Source organism: Hevea brasiliensis, chromosome 9 (assembly GCF_030052815.1).
Source record: "Hevea brasiliensis isolate MT/VB/25A 57/8 chromosome 9, ASM3005281v1, whole genome shotgun sequence".
In the NCBI taxonomy this organism is placed as follows: Eukaryota; Viridiplantae; Streptophyta; class Magnoliopsida; order Malpighiales; family Euphorbiaceae; genus Hevea; species Hevea brasiliensis.
The window spans coordinates 25127752-25147268 of NC_079501.1; the positions used below are offsets into that span (position 1 = coordinate 25127752).

Here is a 19517-nt window from a genome sequence, read left to right on the forward strand (position 1 = left end):
CATTGGAGAAAACATGGACAGGAAACTCCGAAGAAGAAGATGACAATTCTTCTTCATTTATCTCTTACATTTTCTTAATTAAATTAGGAAGACATATGTCAACTTTTGATTGCATAACCAAATATGCTTTCAACTTCTTATTGGTCCATTTGTCCATCCTTAATCTTGATTTAGAAAGTAAGTTTGATTAATTAGTATTCATAAGACATATTAATTATATCACACTCTACTTCTCGAAAGATGTAATATGATCTCGTAGTATATGTAATAAATTACCGTACTTCGTCTACTGGTAACCCATTAAATATACTACAAGGGATTTTAAAACAATTTTCGATCCGTTTTATAATGGTGGGAACTTTGAATATTTATTAAAAAGCATTTAATTAAAATTTTAGTCATGGATCAAATACTTGATTAAAATCTGGTGTTACGAAAATATTTTAAAATTTTGGCAGAGTACCGGCTGTATTTTGAGAAAACAGTTCTTCAAAACTTGAAAAGAAAAACACTCTCAATATGTTTTCTCAACCACAACTCCAATAAAATCTATTTCACCTCCCAATTCAATCCCATACAAGAAGTTCAATTCACAATCAAACGTAATTTGATTTAAACCAACACTGAATCATCTCATTTCAATCTCACAAATTTTCAATGTAAAGGAAATAAGTTATCATTCACAAAATATAAGAATTTAAATATTTACATTCATTGAAGTACTAAAATTAGTATAACAAAACTTTATAAGTAATTAAATTCTCAAACTAATATTACAGTAATTTGTATTTGATTACACTCCAAAATAATATTACAAAAGTGTTTATGCAACTGTTCAAATGAAATTACATACATATAATTACATGATTACATTAAAATCTAAAGTACAAGGGTATACCTATAATATGCCTGGAGAAAGTCTCACTATGTCTACAAGGCGCAGCTTCAAGTGATCTCCTTCAGCTGCTCTATCCTTACTTTCACTTGCGATAGCATACAAAGCTATCACTGAGTGGTGAACTCAGTAGTACATAACTTATAATTTAAAATGTAATACAATATACATTGACAAAATTATAATAAGAGGTTGGAAATTTTCAAATTCATCAAAATTTCAAAAATCAAAATAAATGCTGCCAATAATATAAATCATTTGTTCAAATGACTCTGATCAATAATCACAATTTGTCAAATCATAATTAGATATTTAAAATAATCCCATCAATTTATGAAAATAAAGAGTAAATTTTACTAAAATCAATTATGCATAGATCTCATTTTAAAATCACCATTGCTTTTTTTTTCAAAAACCATTCTTAATCTCACTAACTTTATACAAGACTAATATATAAGGGCCAATCTTCAAAGTGATTCTCACTCCCTATAGTCGGGGAGATCGAATCGTGCACATTACATCCATAATAAGTTACTTCCAAAAAGGGCAAAGTTTAACTTAGATCTAACCTCTGATAAGAGGAAGATCTAAGCATGTGCACGTACCATGGTAATTAAAACAAAGCTAACTCTAATGTCTCCTCAACAAATAAGGGACGGGTAATAACATGTCAAGTATTTGTAGTGAGATATAAAACAACATCATAAATTTCATTATCCTTTTTGTGAGCATAAAATCACAATACAATTCAATTCAATGCCAATTCCAATAACCGATAATTTCCATACCCATTACAATTCAAAGCATAATTTGTCCTTTTTTCATGTAAATCATTTTCCAATCAAAATTTTTCCAAAGTAAATTTTATTCGATCCATAAAAAAAATAAAATCATAACTTATCGATTTCCCAAAACTAAACTCATTTATACTGTAACACATTTCAATAATTGTTGAAATAAATTCAATACTTGATAAACATAATATATAAAGAGAATAAAATCACTTAATAAAAAAAAAATATGCAAAACCTTATAAATTGAAAACTAGTTGTGCACAAACCTCTTTATTGACTTAGTTTACTCCAATTTTCATTTTTCCTTCAAAGATCCCTTTCCAACTAAAACACATAAATTTAAAATACTTTAGTATCCATTCAATCCATTTCTAATAATTAATTTCAAAAATTTTTTTGTAGACTTATCCTACCCATTACGGTTTATAAATTTGGATCCTTTATATTTTTGTGTATAGTGATACTATTCATGGCACTATTTAAGTCAAAATATTGACTTTTTCCTTCTTAATAGATATGTGAATTCCAATTATACCCACATACCACATTTTGAGTGTCAAATTGGTTGGCATTGTTTATCATTTCAATTTCTAAGCTTCCTAAGAGAAATTGTAAATTTTCAGTTTTGGGTCAATGTTTTCTACTGTTTCATTGGTCTGGTTACTGTAGGAATTTGGCTAAATGTCATTCATCAAAATTATCCCTTAATGTCTTAGCTTTAATTCCTTTTTTAAATCATTCCATTTTGAAATTTTGTAGCTCAAGTTATGATCATTTTTCTAAGGCTAGTCGAATTGGTTACAACCCAGAATTCTGGGCAATTCTTGGTTCTGGTAGTTTTGAGCAACTAACTTTGGTTGACAAATTGACTGGGTTATGGGCAGAATTTGGACTTTGGTTCTTCATGAAAGTTGTAGTACTATGTCATAACTTTCTAATGGTTCAAAAATCAGGTCATTTGGACCTTCCTAGACCAAGTTATGGCCATTGTTCATTTGGTAATTTTTATACAGTGGCAGTGTGCCAATTCCGGGTTTGACCTAATTGTTTACTAACTTAAAGTCATTTTCAGGGTAAGGTTTCTACATGAAAATTGTAGCATTATGTGTCTAATTTCATCTCCAATTGGCCTCACACCAATTGGAGTGACAGAATTACAGTTTTGGTCTTTGGAGTGGACCAAGGTCTGGCTGTTCAGAATTAGACCCCTACCAATCCGAATTTGATTTTATTTCTCACCATTCCAACACCCTCCAATTGGCTCCAATTGATCATTTTGAGTCTCAATTAGGTCAATTTACTTCAATTTCAAAAATCCCCAATTTTTTTTCCCAATTCCTCATTGGCCAAGAACCCTAATTTTCTAATTATTACAATTTATGAAATTGAAGTATACTAATCCACTATTCTTACTCACCTAAGCATAAATACACATTTAATTAAATTAGAACACTTCAATTTCCCCTCAAGTGCAAAGCTAACCGAAATTTCTCCCTCCCCCATTCATGCAAAAATTTCAATTTTCCTAAGTTATTTCTACTCATTCAACTTCAATTCTACAATTGTAATGCAATTTAAATGGAAAAAGTGACTTACCTCACTTGAGCTTTCTAATCTTCTTAATTCTCTAATTTTTCTCTAATTTCTTTTTTCTAAACTTCTTACCAAAGCTCAATTACTAGTTTTCTTCAAGGAAAGTAAGGAATTTAGGGTTGAAATTAGGGTTTAGTGAGCTTAAAAATAAGCTCCCATGGTGGAATTGAGAGAGAGAGAGACAAGAAAGAGAGAGAGGGCGGCATGACGGGAAGAAGAAGACCGAAATTATTTTCTTTTATTTTGTTATTTATGTGTATTTATCCTAAAATTAACTTAGTCAAATTAGTAATTAAATTGATAAGTATTTATGACCTCATGCTCATGTCATTTGGGTGATGTCATAAATCTTATTTCATTTTCTTTTCTTTTTCCTTTGTTTTCTCCATAATTCTTCAATTTAATTCTATACTTCAAAATTTTAATTTCTCATATTTTATTGGACAGTTAGGCCATTAGTCACCTCTAAGGGTGAATTGACTAATTTGCCTCTCGCCTGTCTGATCCGGTTTACTAATAATTATGTATTTCTTCTGGAATCATGATCTAATTATTTGATCTGATCCTCTACTTTTTTCTGTGATTTTCACATTTTCTCTAGCTTCGCAATTTTTCCTATGACTGCGGTGTCATAATGTCCCATATAAAATTAGGGTTTTGACTGATCTCGTAGTTACTTCCCGGTGCGGTCACCCATCGTTGTAACCCCCGGTTCATTTAATCTTTTATATTCTATTTTTCTTATTTGTAATTTACCTTCTGGTAATCACTATTAATTTTTATTCAGGGCTTTTCTAGGTGACTTCGATATGGTTCTAATCCTCTTAATTGTCCAGACCGACACCGATCACCTGAATAATAATTTGGACAGGACTATACATGTAGGGGTGTTACAAATTAAACTTAAGCCTCCATATTTAACTAAGTCCAATTAATCCATGTAGGCATTTAACCAAGTTAACCTTTGACAAGTCAAATGGTCAAACTTTGAAAAATCAAACTCTCCAAAATTTTTTACGAAGTCCATAATCTTTTTTTCCTTTAAACTTCATTCAAGTTTATATTTAAACACTTTAGATATTCACTGAAATACTTTCATAGGTAAATTTAGTTTCAAATCATATTAGGGACTTTGTGATCTAATACTTGTTAATTCAATCATTTAATTAATTAATTAAATTAATCATGCTTTAATCATGGAACTCTTATGTGTGTGACTTACTAGGTTCATTACCTATTAGTAATGAGAATAATATTAATTCTTTAATATTATTGGAACCATTCTAAATTTAAATGAAATTCTCTTTTTACAAGTTCTCATAAGTCATAGTTGACATCTAGCATGTTGTGCTATGACTACCCAAATAGTGATAAATTGATTTTCAATTCATGAACCCTGATCATACATACCATGTATTAAAATCTCTCCGTTACAAAATCCTGATTCTAGCTAGAGCCATAGTTTATGTCAAATTCTTATGCTTAGAATCATATGTTTTTATTTTAATTCTAATTTTTTACTAATGAGACTTTTTCATCAGAAACTCTTTTTTGACTAAGTCTTATTATTCTGGCTAGAAACTTGATTCATCAAGAATAATTAAATGGGCATAGGATTTTATCCCTATTTACTTAGGATAATGGATCCCATCTTGACTAATACTTATCTTCATATATAACTAGTAGAAGCCAATACATGCCAATATACTCATACATAGTATAAGTATGAAAGTAGTATTAAACTCAAATTACCTATATACAAGATAATTGTGTTATCTCAGATCAAATGATTATATGCACTAGTATGATCTAGATGACTTTGTATTGACAATAATAAATTCTATGTATAAGTTATCTTGAGTCACTGGTTCAGCCTACTTATCATATAAGTGTCCACCATATTTGTTATATGGCATGAGACTCACAATTCTATCTCCTTAGTATCCTATACTAATTATGGAAACAAATATAATGACAATCCATCTAGATAAATCATGCCCAATGAGGTATCCTACATTGTGCATCGAATGTATAACATATGCATTAAGATGTTCCGTTGCTTATATTCTTAACACTTAAGAATGAAATATCTAACATAATATTAATGAACCTTTTTAATTAAACATAAACCATTTATATTAATTGAAAATACTTATGCCATTTGAGAAAATTATATTTACAGTATACAACACATAAGCATTGCTCTAGAGCATACCACTAACAATTATCACTAAAAAACAGCACAAATTAACATGTGGGTCTTATTATATCTTTAAAGATTTATTTATTTTTTTTCAGTCTTTCATAAATTGAAAATTTAATTCATTTATTTTTAATAGACTTAATAATGTTAATTAAAATAATATAAAAATATTTAAATTACTACCATAAATATTAACAAATTAAGAAAAAACATAATTTCAACTCGTACGCACACATCCAAGTTAAATCAAATCCTGGATATATTATACCTCAATGTTGGGATTCCACTTCTATAGTGTATGAGGTCATAAAATTAAATTTAAAATTTATTTCTTTAAAAAATTTTTCAATTATAAAAATAAAATTGTTTATTAAGACTACATAATAAGTTCATCCAATTTAGCAAAGATAATTTAAAATATTGGATATTCTCTCAATAATTTTTCTCAATTTAATATATTTGAGTGATATATATATTTAGTCACTCAATGATATAAAATAGAAAATAAAAGATTCGAGTACTATTTAAAAAATAAAAATATTCATACAATTTCAATCTTAAAATTCAAAATAAACACTAAGCTTTGACTATGTATCATATATAGTTACAGCCTTCTGAAAAATCATTTTGAACCTAATGATTGCCACGTAGTGAGGAAAGAGTTTTAGAAGATTGGATCCAAAAGATAAAGAGTGTGTCTGTGTATTCAGAAAATTAATTCTATAATCAGCACCGGCAGTGAATGAATAATGATGATGAAAATGACAAGGGCAACAAATTCGGAATCACATGTAAAATAATTTTTAATAAATTATAATAATAATAAATATAATATAAATTTTAAATATAAAATTAAATTATTATTTTAATAATAAATTTTAAATAAATAAATTTTTATAAATTTAAAAAATATATTTAATGTAAAATTTAATTATATAATAATAATAATAATAGTTAAGAGAAACCTTTAATTCAATAAATTTGATGAGGAACAGGGGGTAGTGTACCAACTTATACATATACACGAATCTTTGTCCATATGGTAATCTTACGCCACACTAAACAGCAATATATATATTATGAGACACGTTGACTCTAGGCTCATTACTGAACTTGAGGGTTGTTTTCGGGGAGGGTACCGGTGAAGGAGAATGGCAGCAGAAGTTGTGAAACTCCCAGTAATCGACCTTTCCTCACCTGACCGTATTTCCTCTGCTAATTCCATCCGCCAGGTTTTTCTTCTTACTTTCATGTTTAATCTACTTTGGAATGATTCTTCAGATATATATATTCCTGGTGATATCGGATTGCTTTTCATTCTCAGGCATGTATGGAATATGGTTTCTTTTACGTTGTGAATCATGGAGTGAAGGAGGAGTTGCTCAGTAAAGTTTTTGATGAGAGTAGGAAGTTCTTTTCTCTACACATGGATGAGAAGATGAAACTGCTTCGCAAGGAACACAGAGGTTACTCACCTTTGTATGCAGAGAATGTTGACCCATCTGCTTGTTCAAAAGGTTTTTCGATTCTTCTTCTATGCTTTTATTTATTTATTTATTTATTGAGGGGAGAGGAAAAACTTTGTCATTTTCTTTGTCATTGTGCAGGTGACTCAAAGGAAAGCTTCTATATTGGTCCTCTAGAAAGAAGTGATCTCAATCAATGGCCATCTGAAGGTATATAACCTATGCACAAACACACACATGTATATTCTAATTATTTTGTTTTGATGATGGGACATATGATTTGGTTGAGCATTACTGAAGTTGTTCTTTCGGCTAGGAAATTTCAGAAGTTCTCCCATCTTGGAGGCCCACAATGGCTTCTTACCATAACAAAGTTCTGTAACTTTTGATCCTCCTAGCTAATGTTGATTTTCAAGTCCATTGTAATTTTTTCAGTAATTAATGAGTTTGAAAAGTGACCCTATATTAAACATCCTCTTGGATTTTCTTAATTTTAGCTTGATTTTCTTTGAAACTTTTAGTTTAATTTCTTGCTTAACATCTCTTCCAATAAAATGAATTTATTTTTTTTAATAGAATTGCATTTGTAATCTTTATATTTACTTTCAGTGAATGGATTATGATTTGTGCAGCATTTTCATGGATGCACATATCCTTCTTTCTTGAGAATTTTAGACATGAAGAAATGGTTGAATGGGTATAAATTCTCACCTGGTATTAGATTTGCTCTACCTCAGGTCTGTTGGAAAAAGACTAATCTCTTTGATTGCTCTGTCTCTGAAATTGGATGAAGATTATTTTGAGAAAATTGGAGCCTTGGATGCACCAGAAGGCTTTCTTCGCCTGTTACGTTATCCAGGTGGGCTCAATCTCTCTATAAATTACTCATTAGTATTTAAAGATTAGATGGAAAAATTAAAGATGGAGACCGGAGAGTAGGCAATAGTTGTTGGGCACTAATACAGTTTTTTATGCTACTTAGCATTTAATAGAGAAGCTAGATCTCTGAAATGATCCTTGAAACAATGCCATCTTTGCTTTTGATCTAAGGCATTAAATCAGAATAACTAGAAGAAGCTATTTCTGTCATTCCAAGATCCACCATTATTTTCTTTGGCACAACTTCAATACTTGGAGACTTAAATTCCAAATCCTATACTGAATCAGACCATATTTTTGGTGTAAGGACCAGGCCAAATTAGGATATTAAATCCATCCCCATTTAAAACTTGTTGTGAATATATCTAAAAGCTAAAGGGCTTTTGAGAAGAAAGTTCTATTATATCAGGTCAACTAGGGGATTCTGAGGAAGAACTGTATGGAGCTTATTCACATTCAGATTATGGAACCATCACTCTTCTAGCTACAGATGGCGTGCCAGGACTTCAGGCATGCTTTTTTCTTTTTCCCTCCATCAATCTCTCCCTCTCTCTACTGTTAATTTTTTTTTTAAATTTCCTTAAGCATAATGCTGAATTTATTGTTAGTCTTCCAATGATAAAAGGTTTGTAAAGAAAAATTCAAGCAACCGCGTACTTGGGAAGATGTGGTACACCTGAATGGGTGAGTCCATGATGGCAATTGTTTCTGTAGTCTGAATAGTTGAGATGAGGAGATGAAGTGTCTCTAGCATTTTCAACAGTCTTAATCATATAGCTTCTTATGTGTGGGTGTTGGTTATGAGCATGATAAAGTTGAATTTGCAGGGCCTTTATAGTTAACATTGGGGACATGATGGAGAGGTGGACTAATTGTTTGTTCCGGTAATCTCACTGCTAACTTAAAGGGCCTTTTCTCCCCTTGAAGGGTTCTTAGATTTAATATTGGAAAGTTTTCTGCAATGAGATTGAGATGTTTTCCTCCTCTTTTTCTCTTTTTTTAAAAAATGTGTCATATCAATTATTTATAGGTCGACGTTGCACCGAGTGATGCCAACAGGGCGAGAACGCTATTCGGTAATCATCTAGTTGCTTCCATGTGTACTTTTCCTCCATATCTTTTCTTTAGTTATTCTTCTAATACTTTTATGGCATACAATTAACAAAGCATATGAGTTCTGCATGTCTGTGAGTTCCAGTTGACTGAATTTTGTTGTTATGGGTAGAAAAACTTTACTGTGATGAGTACCCAGTGCAAAATAGACTTAAACTTGGAAAATTTAGGCTGTAGGTACAGGAAATGAACAAACATTTAGGAATGATGAAAATATTGTGTGAGTCTCAGCAAAATTCTTTGTGATGGAGTAATGAGTGTTTTAAAACAATGTCAACACTTGACAAAAACAGTTAGTTTCTAGAGTTCTGAAAGATGAACTAACGTGCTTTGTGATGCCTTATATCAGTATATTAGAATGGTCCTTTTCTCATGGGAAGTCCAAAACTGCTGTTTTTCGAATTCCATCATTGACATTTTTGAGCTGCACTATTGCAGGTGGCGTTCTTCTTAGATCCTAACCCAGATTGCATTGTGCAGTGTTTGGAAAGTTGTTGCAGTGAATCATGCCCACCAAGGTTTTTCTTTTTCTTTTTTTTTTTTTCACTCATTCTTTTGTCCTCTTGTTGGTACTACTTGGTAGTGCTTTTCTAGATATTTATGAGACTGTAAAAATCTGGTATTATTAAATGTGCCAAATATTTTGAGCAGTCTAAATATTTGTCCATATTTACTTAAATAAAATGGTAGATATTGAGCTAGTAAATTATCAACTGTATTTTTGTTTGCATCTTCAACACAACAATAGGTAACTCCTTAATTTTCAATTATTACAGAGCTATCATTTGAATTTATAATACTCTTACTAGATCTACAAACTTAGAATTAGAAATATAAGTTAAATCTGAAGTTTGCCCAGGTTTTCCTCACTGTTCATGTTTGCTTAGGTTATTTGTTTCATTTGACAGATTTTGTTGAATTTTGAGCAGAAAAATGAATTCTCAAGAACAGAGAAATAAAAACCAAAACAAAACAGAAGAAAAAAAATCTTCTTTAGCAGAACATCCCCCTTACACTGAGAGCTAGAATTTCATTCATAAAATAGGCATGAGAGAGTTGTTTACACTAATTACAAACAACTAACTTCTCCAGCAACTAAAAATAAGCAAAACATGGCTGGAAGTATGGTAAAAAGTTACCTAACACAGCTGCAAAAATACATCAGTAAAAAATGCATTTTCAGTACAAGTTCCAGCATAAAATTAAGCAACTAAGTATCAAGGAAAAATCACATTTCAGTCAACACTCCTCCTTGAGATTTTTCCTTGATACTCCAAGCTTTTTCCTCAGCTCTTCAAACCTGTTCTTGGTCAAAGCTTTAGTAAGTATATCAGCAAGTTGTTCTTCAGACCTACAATGCAGCAGCTTAATCTCTGAATTCTTTATAGCCTCCCTTAGGAAATGAAACTTCACCTTGATGTGCTTAGTTCTTCCATGCTGAACAGGATTATTTGCAATGGCAATTGCAGATTTGTTATCACACCAAATAACCGTAGGCTCACATTGCTCTATTCCTAAATCTTTCAACAGCTTCCTAAGCCAAATTGATTGGTTTGCAGCAGTAGCAGCTGAAATATATTCAGCTTCTGTAGTAGATTGAGCCATCACCTCTTGTTTCTTAGAATTCCAAGAGAAAGGACCTGAACCTAGAAAAAAAACATAGCCGGATGTGCTCTTTGAATCATCAACACACCCAGCCCAATCACTATCCACATAGCCTTCAAGTTTGACAGATCTTCCTTTTAGAAACCATATACCATAATCAGTAGTACCTTTCAAGTATCTCAACACTCTCTTAGCAGCAGCTAAATGCACTTGACTTGGTGAATGCATAAATTTGGATAATAAGCTAGTTGAATACATTAAATCAGTCCTTGATGCAGTCAAGTATAGCAGACTACCAACTAAAGTTCTATACATTGAAGCATCTGCTTTCTCAGCTCCGTCTTCCTTGCTAAGTTTCTCATTCACAACTAGAGGAATTGCAACAGATTTGCATTTATCCATAGTGTACCTTTTTAATATTTCAAGAGCATATTTTCTTTGAGAGACAAAGATTCCTTCAGTACCTTGCTCAATTTCTAGACCAAAAAAGTAACTCATACTCCCCAAATCAGACATTTCAAACTCAGTTTTCATTTTCAGTTTAAAATCATTCAATAACTGAAAATTTCCACCTGTCACTAACATATCATCAACATACAGTGACACTATCAGCTAAGAGTCATCTCCATCACCACTCACATACAAGGTTGGTTCATTCTCACTCCTTCTGAATCCATTTTGGATCAGATGTGAGTCAATTCTTGCATACAAAGCTCTAGAAGCTTGCTTTAGGCCATAAAGAGCCTTTTTCAGCTTATACACTTTGTCTTCTTGACCCTGCATCTCAAATCCTTCAGGTTGCTGCACATAAATTTCTTCAATCAACAAACCATTCGAAAATACAGATTTGACATCCAAGTGAAACACTTGCCATTCTTTTTGAGCTGCTAAAGACAACAATAATTTGATGGTATCATGCCTACCAACTGGAGCAAATGTATCTCCATAATCCACCCCTGGTTGTTGAGCATAACCCTTAACAACAAGTCTAGCTTTATATCTAAAAATAGAACCATCAGGATTAACTTTAGTTTTGGAGACCCATTTTACACCAATTACATTTTTTCCTTTTGGTTTGGAAGTCAATTCCTAGGTTCCATTCTTCTCAATTGCTGCAATTTCTTCCTTCATAGCATGTTGCCATTCTTCAACTTGTGAATCTTCTTCATAGCTGCTAGGTTCTGACACAACTAAATTACAACTTTCATAAATCTCTGAAAGAGACTTGAACTTAGGAACATGTGCTTCACCATCAGAGTTGTACTCTTTTTCAGACTCAACACATTCATTGCTAGAACTTTCTGAATTAACTCTTTGCTGAACTGAATTTGTTACTCCAACAACCTGCTCTTTTTCAAAGTTCCAGTAGGCTCCTTCATCAAATTTGACATCTCTACTAACAACCACCTTCTTTGTTTTCACATTGTAAATTCTGTAACCCTTGGATGTGGCTGTATAACCCATAAAGATGCCCAATTTTGCTTTATCATCCCACTTGATTCTCTTGACATCAGGAGCAAGCATGTAACATATTGATCCAAAGAACTTTAAGTGACTTGCAGAAGGCTTTGATCCAAACCATGCTTCAACTGGAGTTTTTCTTTCCACTGCTCTAGTAGGAAGTCTATTCAACAAGTACACAACTGTGTAAACAGCCTCAGCCCAAAACATCTTTGGTAGCTCTTTCTCTTTCAACATACACCTAGCCATCTCAACAACTGTTCTGTTCTTCTTCTCAGAAACTCCATTCTGTTGAGGTGAGTAAGGCACTGATAATTGATGTTGTATTCCAGCTTCCTCACAAAATTTGTCAAATTCATTTGAGGTGTACTCCTTCCCATTATCAAACCTCAAATTTTTAATAACATAGCCACTTTGCTTCTCAACCAAAGCTTTAAATTTCTTAAAAACACTGAAAACTTGACCCTTGCTACTTAGAAAATACACCCAAGTCATTCTACTCAAGTCATCTATAAACAACACAAAGTACTTGTTTTGGCTCAAAGAAAGCACACTCATAGGGCCACATACATCAGTGTGTGCAATTTCTAATTTCTTAGTAGCTCTCCTAACTTGATTCTTGGGAAATGATTGTTTATGCAATTTTCCAAATTGACAACTAGAACATACCTCATCACAATTAGAAATAACAGGCATGTCTTTAATCATATCATGAGATTGCATAAACTTCAAAGAATTCAAGTTATAATGCCCATATCTTTTGTGCCATAGACAAGAATCATCAGATGCAGCCGTAAATACATGATCAGTACCATTGCCAGACATTAGAGGAAAGCTATTATCAACCATTTTAACCTCCACTACTTTAGAATTATTGGAATCATAAATATGACACCAACAATCTTTGAAAGACAAGGAATAACCTTTTTTCATCATCTGAGCAACACTCAATAAATTTTGATCTAAGCTAGGAATGTAGAGAACATCAGAAATATACTTAGTACCTTTCTTTGTTTGCATAGCAATAGTACCCTTGCCCATAGCCTGAACCATCTCTCCATTTCCCATCTTGACACTTGCTTTCAGTGATCTGTTTAAGGAGGTAAATAAGCTTTCATCTCTAGCCATGTGACTTGTATAGCCACTATCAATGAACCAAATAAACTTATCAATAGCTCTACATGATTGAGAAACCAAAAACAAATGATCTTCTTGCTGCTTTGGTTGATCATCAGTAAAATTTGCTTGTTGGCCCTGTTGTTGTTTTTTAGCTTTACTTTGCTTGATTCTGCAATCTCTTGAAATGTGGCCATATTTTTTGCAATAGTGACATTGTATGGGTTTTACACCATTCTTCTGCCAACAATCCTTCTCTAGATGATTTGTTTTTTTACAAGTTGGACAAGGTGGAAATCTGCTCTTCTTGACAGCCTCACTTCTACTTTCAGGTTGCTTCTCTTTGTTGTCTCTCTCTTTTGAACCTTTCTTAACCTCCATCACTTGCTTCCCTTTTTATTTGGCAACAAATGCCTCCTCAGAAGCATCTTCTTGTCTAATAATTCTTCTTTGCTCAATGGCTTGCAAGGAATTTATAAGTTCAGGTAAGGTGATCTTACTCAAATCCTTTGAATCTTCCAAGGATGAGATCTTAGGCTCAAATCTATCAGGTAGACTTACAAGAACCTTCTCCACAACCCTTTTATCTGGTAAATCTTCACCCAATAATCTGATTTTATTGACCACAAACATTAATCTATCTGTGTACTCCTTAAGAGTTTCAGATTCTTTCATCTTTAAAACCTCAAATTCCCTCCTTAAATTAGCACTGACATTTGCTTTGAGCTTTCACTTCCATGGAACTCCTCCTTAAGTCTGTCCCAAGCTTGCTTTGCAGTTTCACAAGCCATAATTCTTGTAAAAATAACATCAGAGACAGCAGAATGTATACAAGACAAAGCCTTAAACCCTTTAGCACACTCCTCACTATGTGCTTTCAACTGAGTAAGAGTGGGATCTTCCCTTAAGGGACCTGGTTACCTTCCAGTTTCAGTGACTTCCCACAGGTCAAAGGCTTTGAGATAAACCTTCATCTTCACAGACTAAATAGAGTAACCTTCTCCAAAAAATACAGAAGGAGGTGGAGCAGAGTATCCACTTGAAGCCGTCTCTCTCAACTTTCTAGTGTTTTGGTTCTTTTGTAAATGTGATTTTCACTTGTTTTCTCTCAATCACAGGCCCTCAAAGATCATGAGAGGCTCTGATACCACTGTTGAATTTTAAGCAGAAAAATGAATTCTCAAGAACAGAGAAATAAAAACCAAAGCAAAACAAAAGAAAAAAAATCTTCTTCAGCAGAACATCCCCCTTACACTGAGAGCCAGAATTTCATTCATAAAATAGGCATGAGAGAGTTATTTACACTGATTACAAAAAACTAACTTCTTTAGCAACTAAAAATAAGCAAAACATGGCTGGAAGTATGGTAAAAAGTTACCTAACACAGCTGCAAAAATACATCAGTAAAAAATACATTTTCAGTACAAGTTCCAGCATAAAATTAAGCAACTAAGTATCAAGAAAAAATCACATTTCAGTCAACAGATTTATGAGACCGTTCCTCTATTTTTTTTTTTAAATTTTTTGCAATTTTTTTATGATTCTATTTTTAAGATAGCAGCATTTCATTGGAAATGAAATGAATATTTATTGGCTACATTTGCAGATTTCCCCCTATTTGCAGTGGGGACTACATGAAGGAGCGGTTTAAGATCTCATATGGCTTGGGGTGAAGGCTGGGAAACAAAAAGAGATGGATCATTTTAATTTCATATGATTGCATTCAAAGGAGAAGGATATAAATTCCCAGCTAAGTGTGCAACGCTGGCTGGCTAAAATGATTATAGAGAATTTGGTGCTAGCTATGAATTTAACAGATACAACTTGCATTGTTGCATTAGTTCAACTTTATCCATTTGGAACCTCTTGTGTGTTTGAAGTTTGGCTGCCATGCATCATGTTTGCTTGTCACTAGAGACTGGAACGTTCCTTGTGCCTAATTTTTCTCTTCTCACCTGGTAAATTGGGCCTTTTGCTTATTAAAAGTCTTTTTTTTTACCAAATACTAGTAGTTTTATTTTGGTTTGCAGTATGCATTGATCTTGATTAAGCTTTCCTGATTTATACTTAGAACTTTGAAGGCCTCAATTATTGTGGTTTTCCATAAACTTACATTTAATGAGCAAAATGGCCTAATTCTTCAAGAAACAATGTCTGCTTAAACATATCAATCAGGCTTGAGGTTATCACATTCATTCACTCATATTTCCATTAATCTAAACTTTCTTGAAATTAGAGCTGACTTGCAAACCTAAACTTTACTATAACATGGTAAAGTTCATGATTTTGCTAACTTGGGGCAGCATGCTATTACTAAGAGAAAGAATGCCCTAATTATTAGCAGCCTACCAGGTCCTCTTTTTTGCATTATAGCAGACCAAGAGCTGCAGGCCTCCACTTCATCAAGCTTGCCACAGTGACAGGGTTAAGCAAGAATCCTCTTAGCCAGATTTTTCTGTTGAGATTGTTTTACAAAACAATAAAACTCATCATCTTAAGATTTTTTTGTAGAAGTTACAAAACAATCTAAAAATAGATGGAAATAGCACTTGTTTCAGTGAAAGGTAAAGCCAGAATGCTCCTCGTCACAAGAACCAAAGCTATACTGCTGGGTTGTGGGCAGAGTGATTGGGCAAGAATGGAAGGAGGCCTGAATCTTTTTAGGCAAAAATTCCATACAAGACATTTGGAGATAATAGTTGCATTGGCTGCAACCACAGGTCTGAATGAAGCAGAGCTTTTTGCATATTTTACGGTAAGTTTTATGATCTTCTGTATATATCTAAAGAGAGAAAGGATGCCGGTGACTGAAATGATGAATATACTTTCCTTGCCCATCAAACTTTATGTCAGAAGTTGGGAGCACTTGACATCCCTATTGAATTCACATGGTTCATAGTTGTAGATGAAGCCTAAGGTTTCCTAGAAACAGAAGTTGTCACGACCCAACCTATGGGCCGGACCGGCACTAGGACCTGGGTCAGCCTAAAGCTCCCGAGGCCCGTAGTAAGCCTAACTATTCCTCAATCCAACTCTAAGGCCCATTTGGGCCCAATTTCAAGAATTCAACCGGACAGAGTCTGGCCATAAAATGGACCTTTTAACAGGGAGTTTTTGACTCACCCGACCTGTAAACACAATATATAATCAATTGGGGAGCTCAGCTCACCCTCCCATACTCATAATAACATAAAGTCAAATATGAGCTCAGCTCCCTCATTCAGTCCAACATACATGCAAATAATAAGTTTACAGGTCCAACATGGCAAATTATGTTACAGACTCAAATCAAATAAATATTTCTAACACATGCGGAAATTCTAGGAGTTAACAGAATTATACAAATATTACAGACATTAATAGACGACCTGCAAAGAAGAAAAGCAGGTTAACCACAACAATAATCCTCCTGTAACTTGGAAAAATAATGAACAGGAGTGAGCGTTCGACTCAGAGAGTAAAATATCAACTTTAACCATAATCTCTATAGCTATCTAAAGCTAATGCACCCTGTGGAGTGAAATGCAACATCGTCATAAAGTTCATACAATTCACATCAAAAAGGCAATTTGGAGCACTCACACACCCAAGAGTGTCAAACAATACATATATGGGAGCTGATCCCCTATACAGCCCTCTTAATCCAACCTCTGCCAGTGAAGATCTCAAGCCGGACTTTCACTTAATAAACCAAATATGAGGTCCCAGTGAAGAACTCAAGCCGTGTCTATCTCGAAGGACCGGGTCCCAGCGAAGATCTCAAGCCGTGTCTACCTGTCCTGTCCATATCTAACACTATACCACACGCACGCCAACGCATGCACACTGCTCCAAATTACCACAACAACATCCATGGCACTTCAACATTTATGAATGCAATGTAAAACGTGCCTATTGTTTAACTACATAGATACGTACATATAAGTGATGCATGGGTATACTTGAATATATAATAATATCGAAATTACAATTGAATTTAATATTTTACTCACAAACTTAACCGCAGTCACTGTGGCGGCTGGGCGGAGGAGGAAGGCTGTCCCGGCTCACCTGATAATTTTATTACAATTATTTAGTACATTTGACTCAATACAAGCTAAGAAAAGACCAAAGATATCCTAAGTCGTGTCGAAAATCCGGCAGAGTCTCCCCTATACTTAGGACCTACCCAACCTGCAAAAGGGCTTAAAACGCACTTCTATATCCACAAACCATACACCCACAACTCAATCACATCACACAGGCCCTCCTGGGCCCATCCAAACAGTCATTAATCACAATATGTAAAATTACAGTTTAGTCCTTATAATTTAATCCTTTTACAAAAACTATCCAAATGAGTTCTAAAAATTCTAAAATTTTGCCCTGCGATCCTTAGCATCATTACTAAGCTAATGCAAAAGGAATTATAATTTTATGAGCTACCACGAATATTTTATGAATTTTTTAATCCAATTCAAGCACTAGAAAATTACGAAAAGTAAGGTTCGGGTTTACCTATGCTGATTCTGACTCTGGGGATGCACTCGGGACGTCTGAAAACGGCGGGGTAGCTAAAATCTCAACCCAATTCCAAGACTTTTTCGATAGCCTATCTGTCTGGCAGGAAATTTACAGATTCGGGCAACCGTCGAATTTTCGCGAATTGAAGGTACCTACACGAAGCCCACAACACGAGGGTAGTACAAAATTTTTACAGAATTTTCTAAGCTCATTTAGTACTCTAAAAACTAATACGAAGTTTCGTGGGACCTACCGAAAAACGGTGTCTAAAAATTTCGAAATTTATATTGCCGCGAAGCTCTCGACGAGTGGAGAGATCTGGTACTCTCGGTTTTCTCGTGGGGTTCACGGTTTGCGAGATATCTAACCCAAAAGTCGAAATGGGCTAAAACTTCCCGGACAAAAATTGGGCAAACTGCTCAATGAATTTTGGTGTTCTTGGTGTCTATGAAAAGCTCTCGAGGTGTAGATGAGTTTAGACACAAGACCCAGCCCAAATAGTAGTTGGATCGGCCGGATTTTGACCGGAAAGCTGAAACAGCGCACTGCGCATCGCATCGTTTTCGGCCGCCTGGAAGGCTGGCCGGCTGTGGGGGAAGGCTGGGGCGGCGCGCCGACAAGGTGGGGAGGGCTGGGTAGTAGCGGCGCAGCGTGGGGAGAAGGGAGGAGAGAGAAAATGGGAGAGAGAAAAAGAGAGGTGGGGGACGCGTGCGGAGGAAGAAGAAAAGGGGCTAGCCGGTTTGATTCGACCGGTCTGATTTGGTCCAATTTGATTCTGCTGGTCCAGTTCAAGATACAAAATTTTGAATTTTTACTCTGCCTTGGAACCGAAAACGAGGCCCAAAAATTCTGAAAAAATTCTAGAAAACTCAGAAAAATTCGTAGAGTCCAAATATAATTTTAGTTTTACCAAGTGGTCTTTAAATTAATTTTTAAAAATCATCAAAGTTTTATATTTTCGGAAAATCGAACCCGATTTCTAAAATTCAAAAAATTTCAAATAATTTCCTAAAATTTAAATAAAATAAAATATTAATATTTACCAAAAAAATAATAAATTTAAAATTTAGGGGTGTTACATTCTTCCCCCCTTACAGAAAATCCGTCCTCGAATTTTACACAAGGCAGAATAAAGTACAGAATTACATATTGAATAGATAAGGGTATTTGCTATGCATGTCCCGCTTTGATTCCCAGGTGCACTCTTCCACTGACTGGCTCCTCCACAAAACCTTAACCATAGGGATCTGTTTTGATCTTAGCTGCCTCACTTGGTAGTCCACTATGGCTATAGGTTACTCCTCAAATGTCAGGTTTTCTTTCAGCTCTACTACATCCAGCTGTAACACGTGAGAAGGATCAGGTATGTATTTCCTGAGCATGGAGATGTGAAATACAGGATGAACATGAGAAAGGTTGGGTGGTAACTTCAACCGATAGGCAACTGCTCCAACTCTATTAGTAACCTCAAAAGGTCCAATATACCGGGGTGCCAACTTGCCCTTCTTCCCAAATCTCATGACTCATTTCATTGGAGAAACCTTCAGGAATATGTAGTCGCCTACTGCAAACTCCACATCCCTCCGCCTGGGATTTGCATAACTCTTCTGCCTACTGAAAGCTGTTTTCAATCGTTCTCTGATTAAAGGAAATATCTCTAAAGTCTACTGCACTAGGTCTACGTCATGCACCTTCGCTTCTCCCATTTCCGTCCAACACAGAGGAGACCTACACTTTCTGCTATATAGTGCCTCATAGGGTGCCATTCCTATGCTAGAGTGATAACTGTTATTGTAGGCAAACTCCACCAAGGGTAACTGATCATCCCATTGACCTCCAAAATCCAAAACACACATGCGAAGCATGTCTTCTAGTGTTTGGATTGTCCT

At 34.3% G+C, this 19517-nt stretch overlaps 1 protein-coding gene across 1 annotated transcript; it reads left to right on the forward strand.

Moving 5' to 3' along the window:
- The first annotated feature begins 6578 nt into the window (after positions 1 to 6578).
- Positions 6579 to 15128, forward strand: LOC110656532 (2-oxoglutarate-Fe(II) type oxidoreductase hxnY-like). Its single transcript, XM_058154169.1, has 11 exons — positions 6579 to 6717; positions 6810 to 7002; positions 7093 to 7161; positions 7278 to 7329; positions 7689 to 7810; positions 8240 to 8340; positions 8456 to 8514; positions 8658 to 8714; positions 8861 to 8906; positions 9382 to 9461; positions 14732 to 15128. The coding sequence occupies exons 1-11, from the start codon at positions 6637 to 6639 to the stop codon at positions 14796 to 14798; spliced, it is 927 nt and encodes a 308-aa protein (XP_058010152.1). The 5' UTR covers positions 6579 to 6636; the 3' UTR covers positions 14799 to 15128.
- The last annotated feature ends 4389 nt before the right edge of the window (positions 15129 to 19517 follow it).

Bases quoted from the DNA above. Each gene is read 5' to 3' on its own strand.
- LOC110656532 (XM_058154169.1), top strand. From the start codon at position 6,637: ATGGCAGCAGAAGTTGTGAAACTCCCAGTAATCGACCTTTCCTCACCT. The intron at 7,162-7,277 runs GTATATAACCTA...AGGAAATTTCAG, and splicing joins CAATCAATGGCCATCTGAAG to AAGTTCTCCCATCTTGGAGG. The intron at 8,715-8,860 runs GTAATCTCACTG...AATTATTTATAG, and splicing joins TGGACTAATTGTTTGTTCCG to GTCGACGTTGCACCGAGTGA.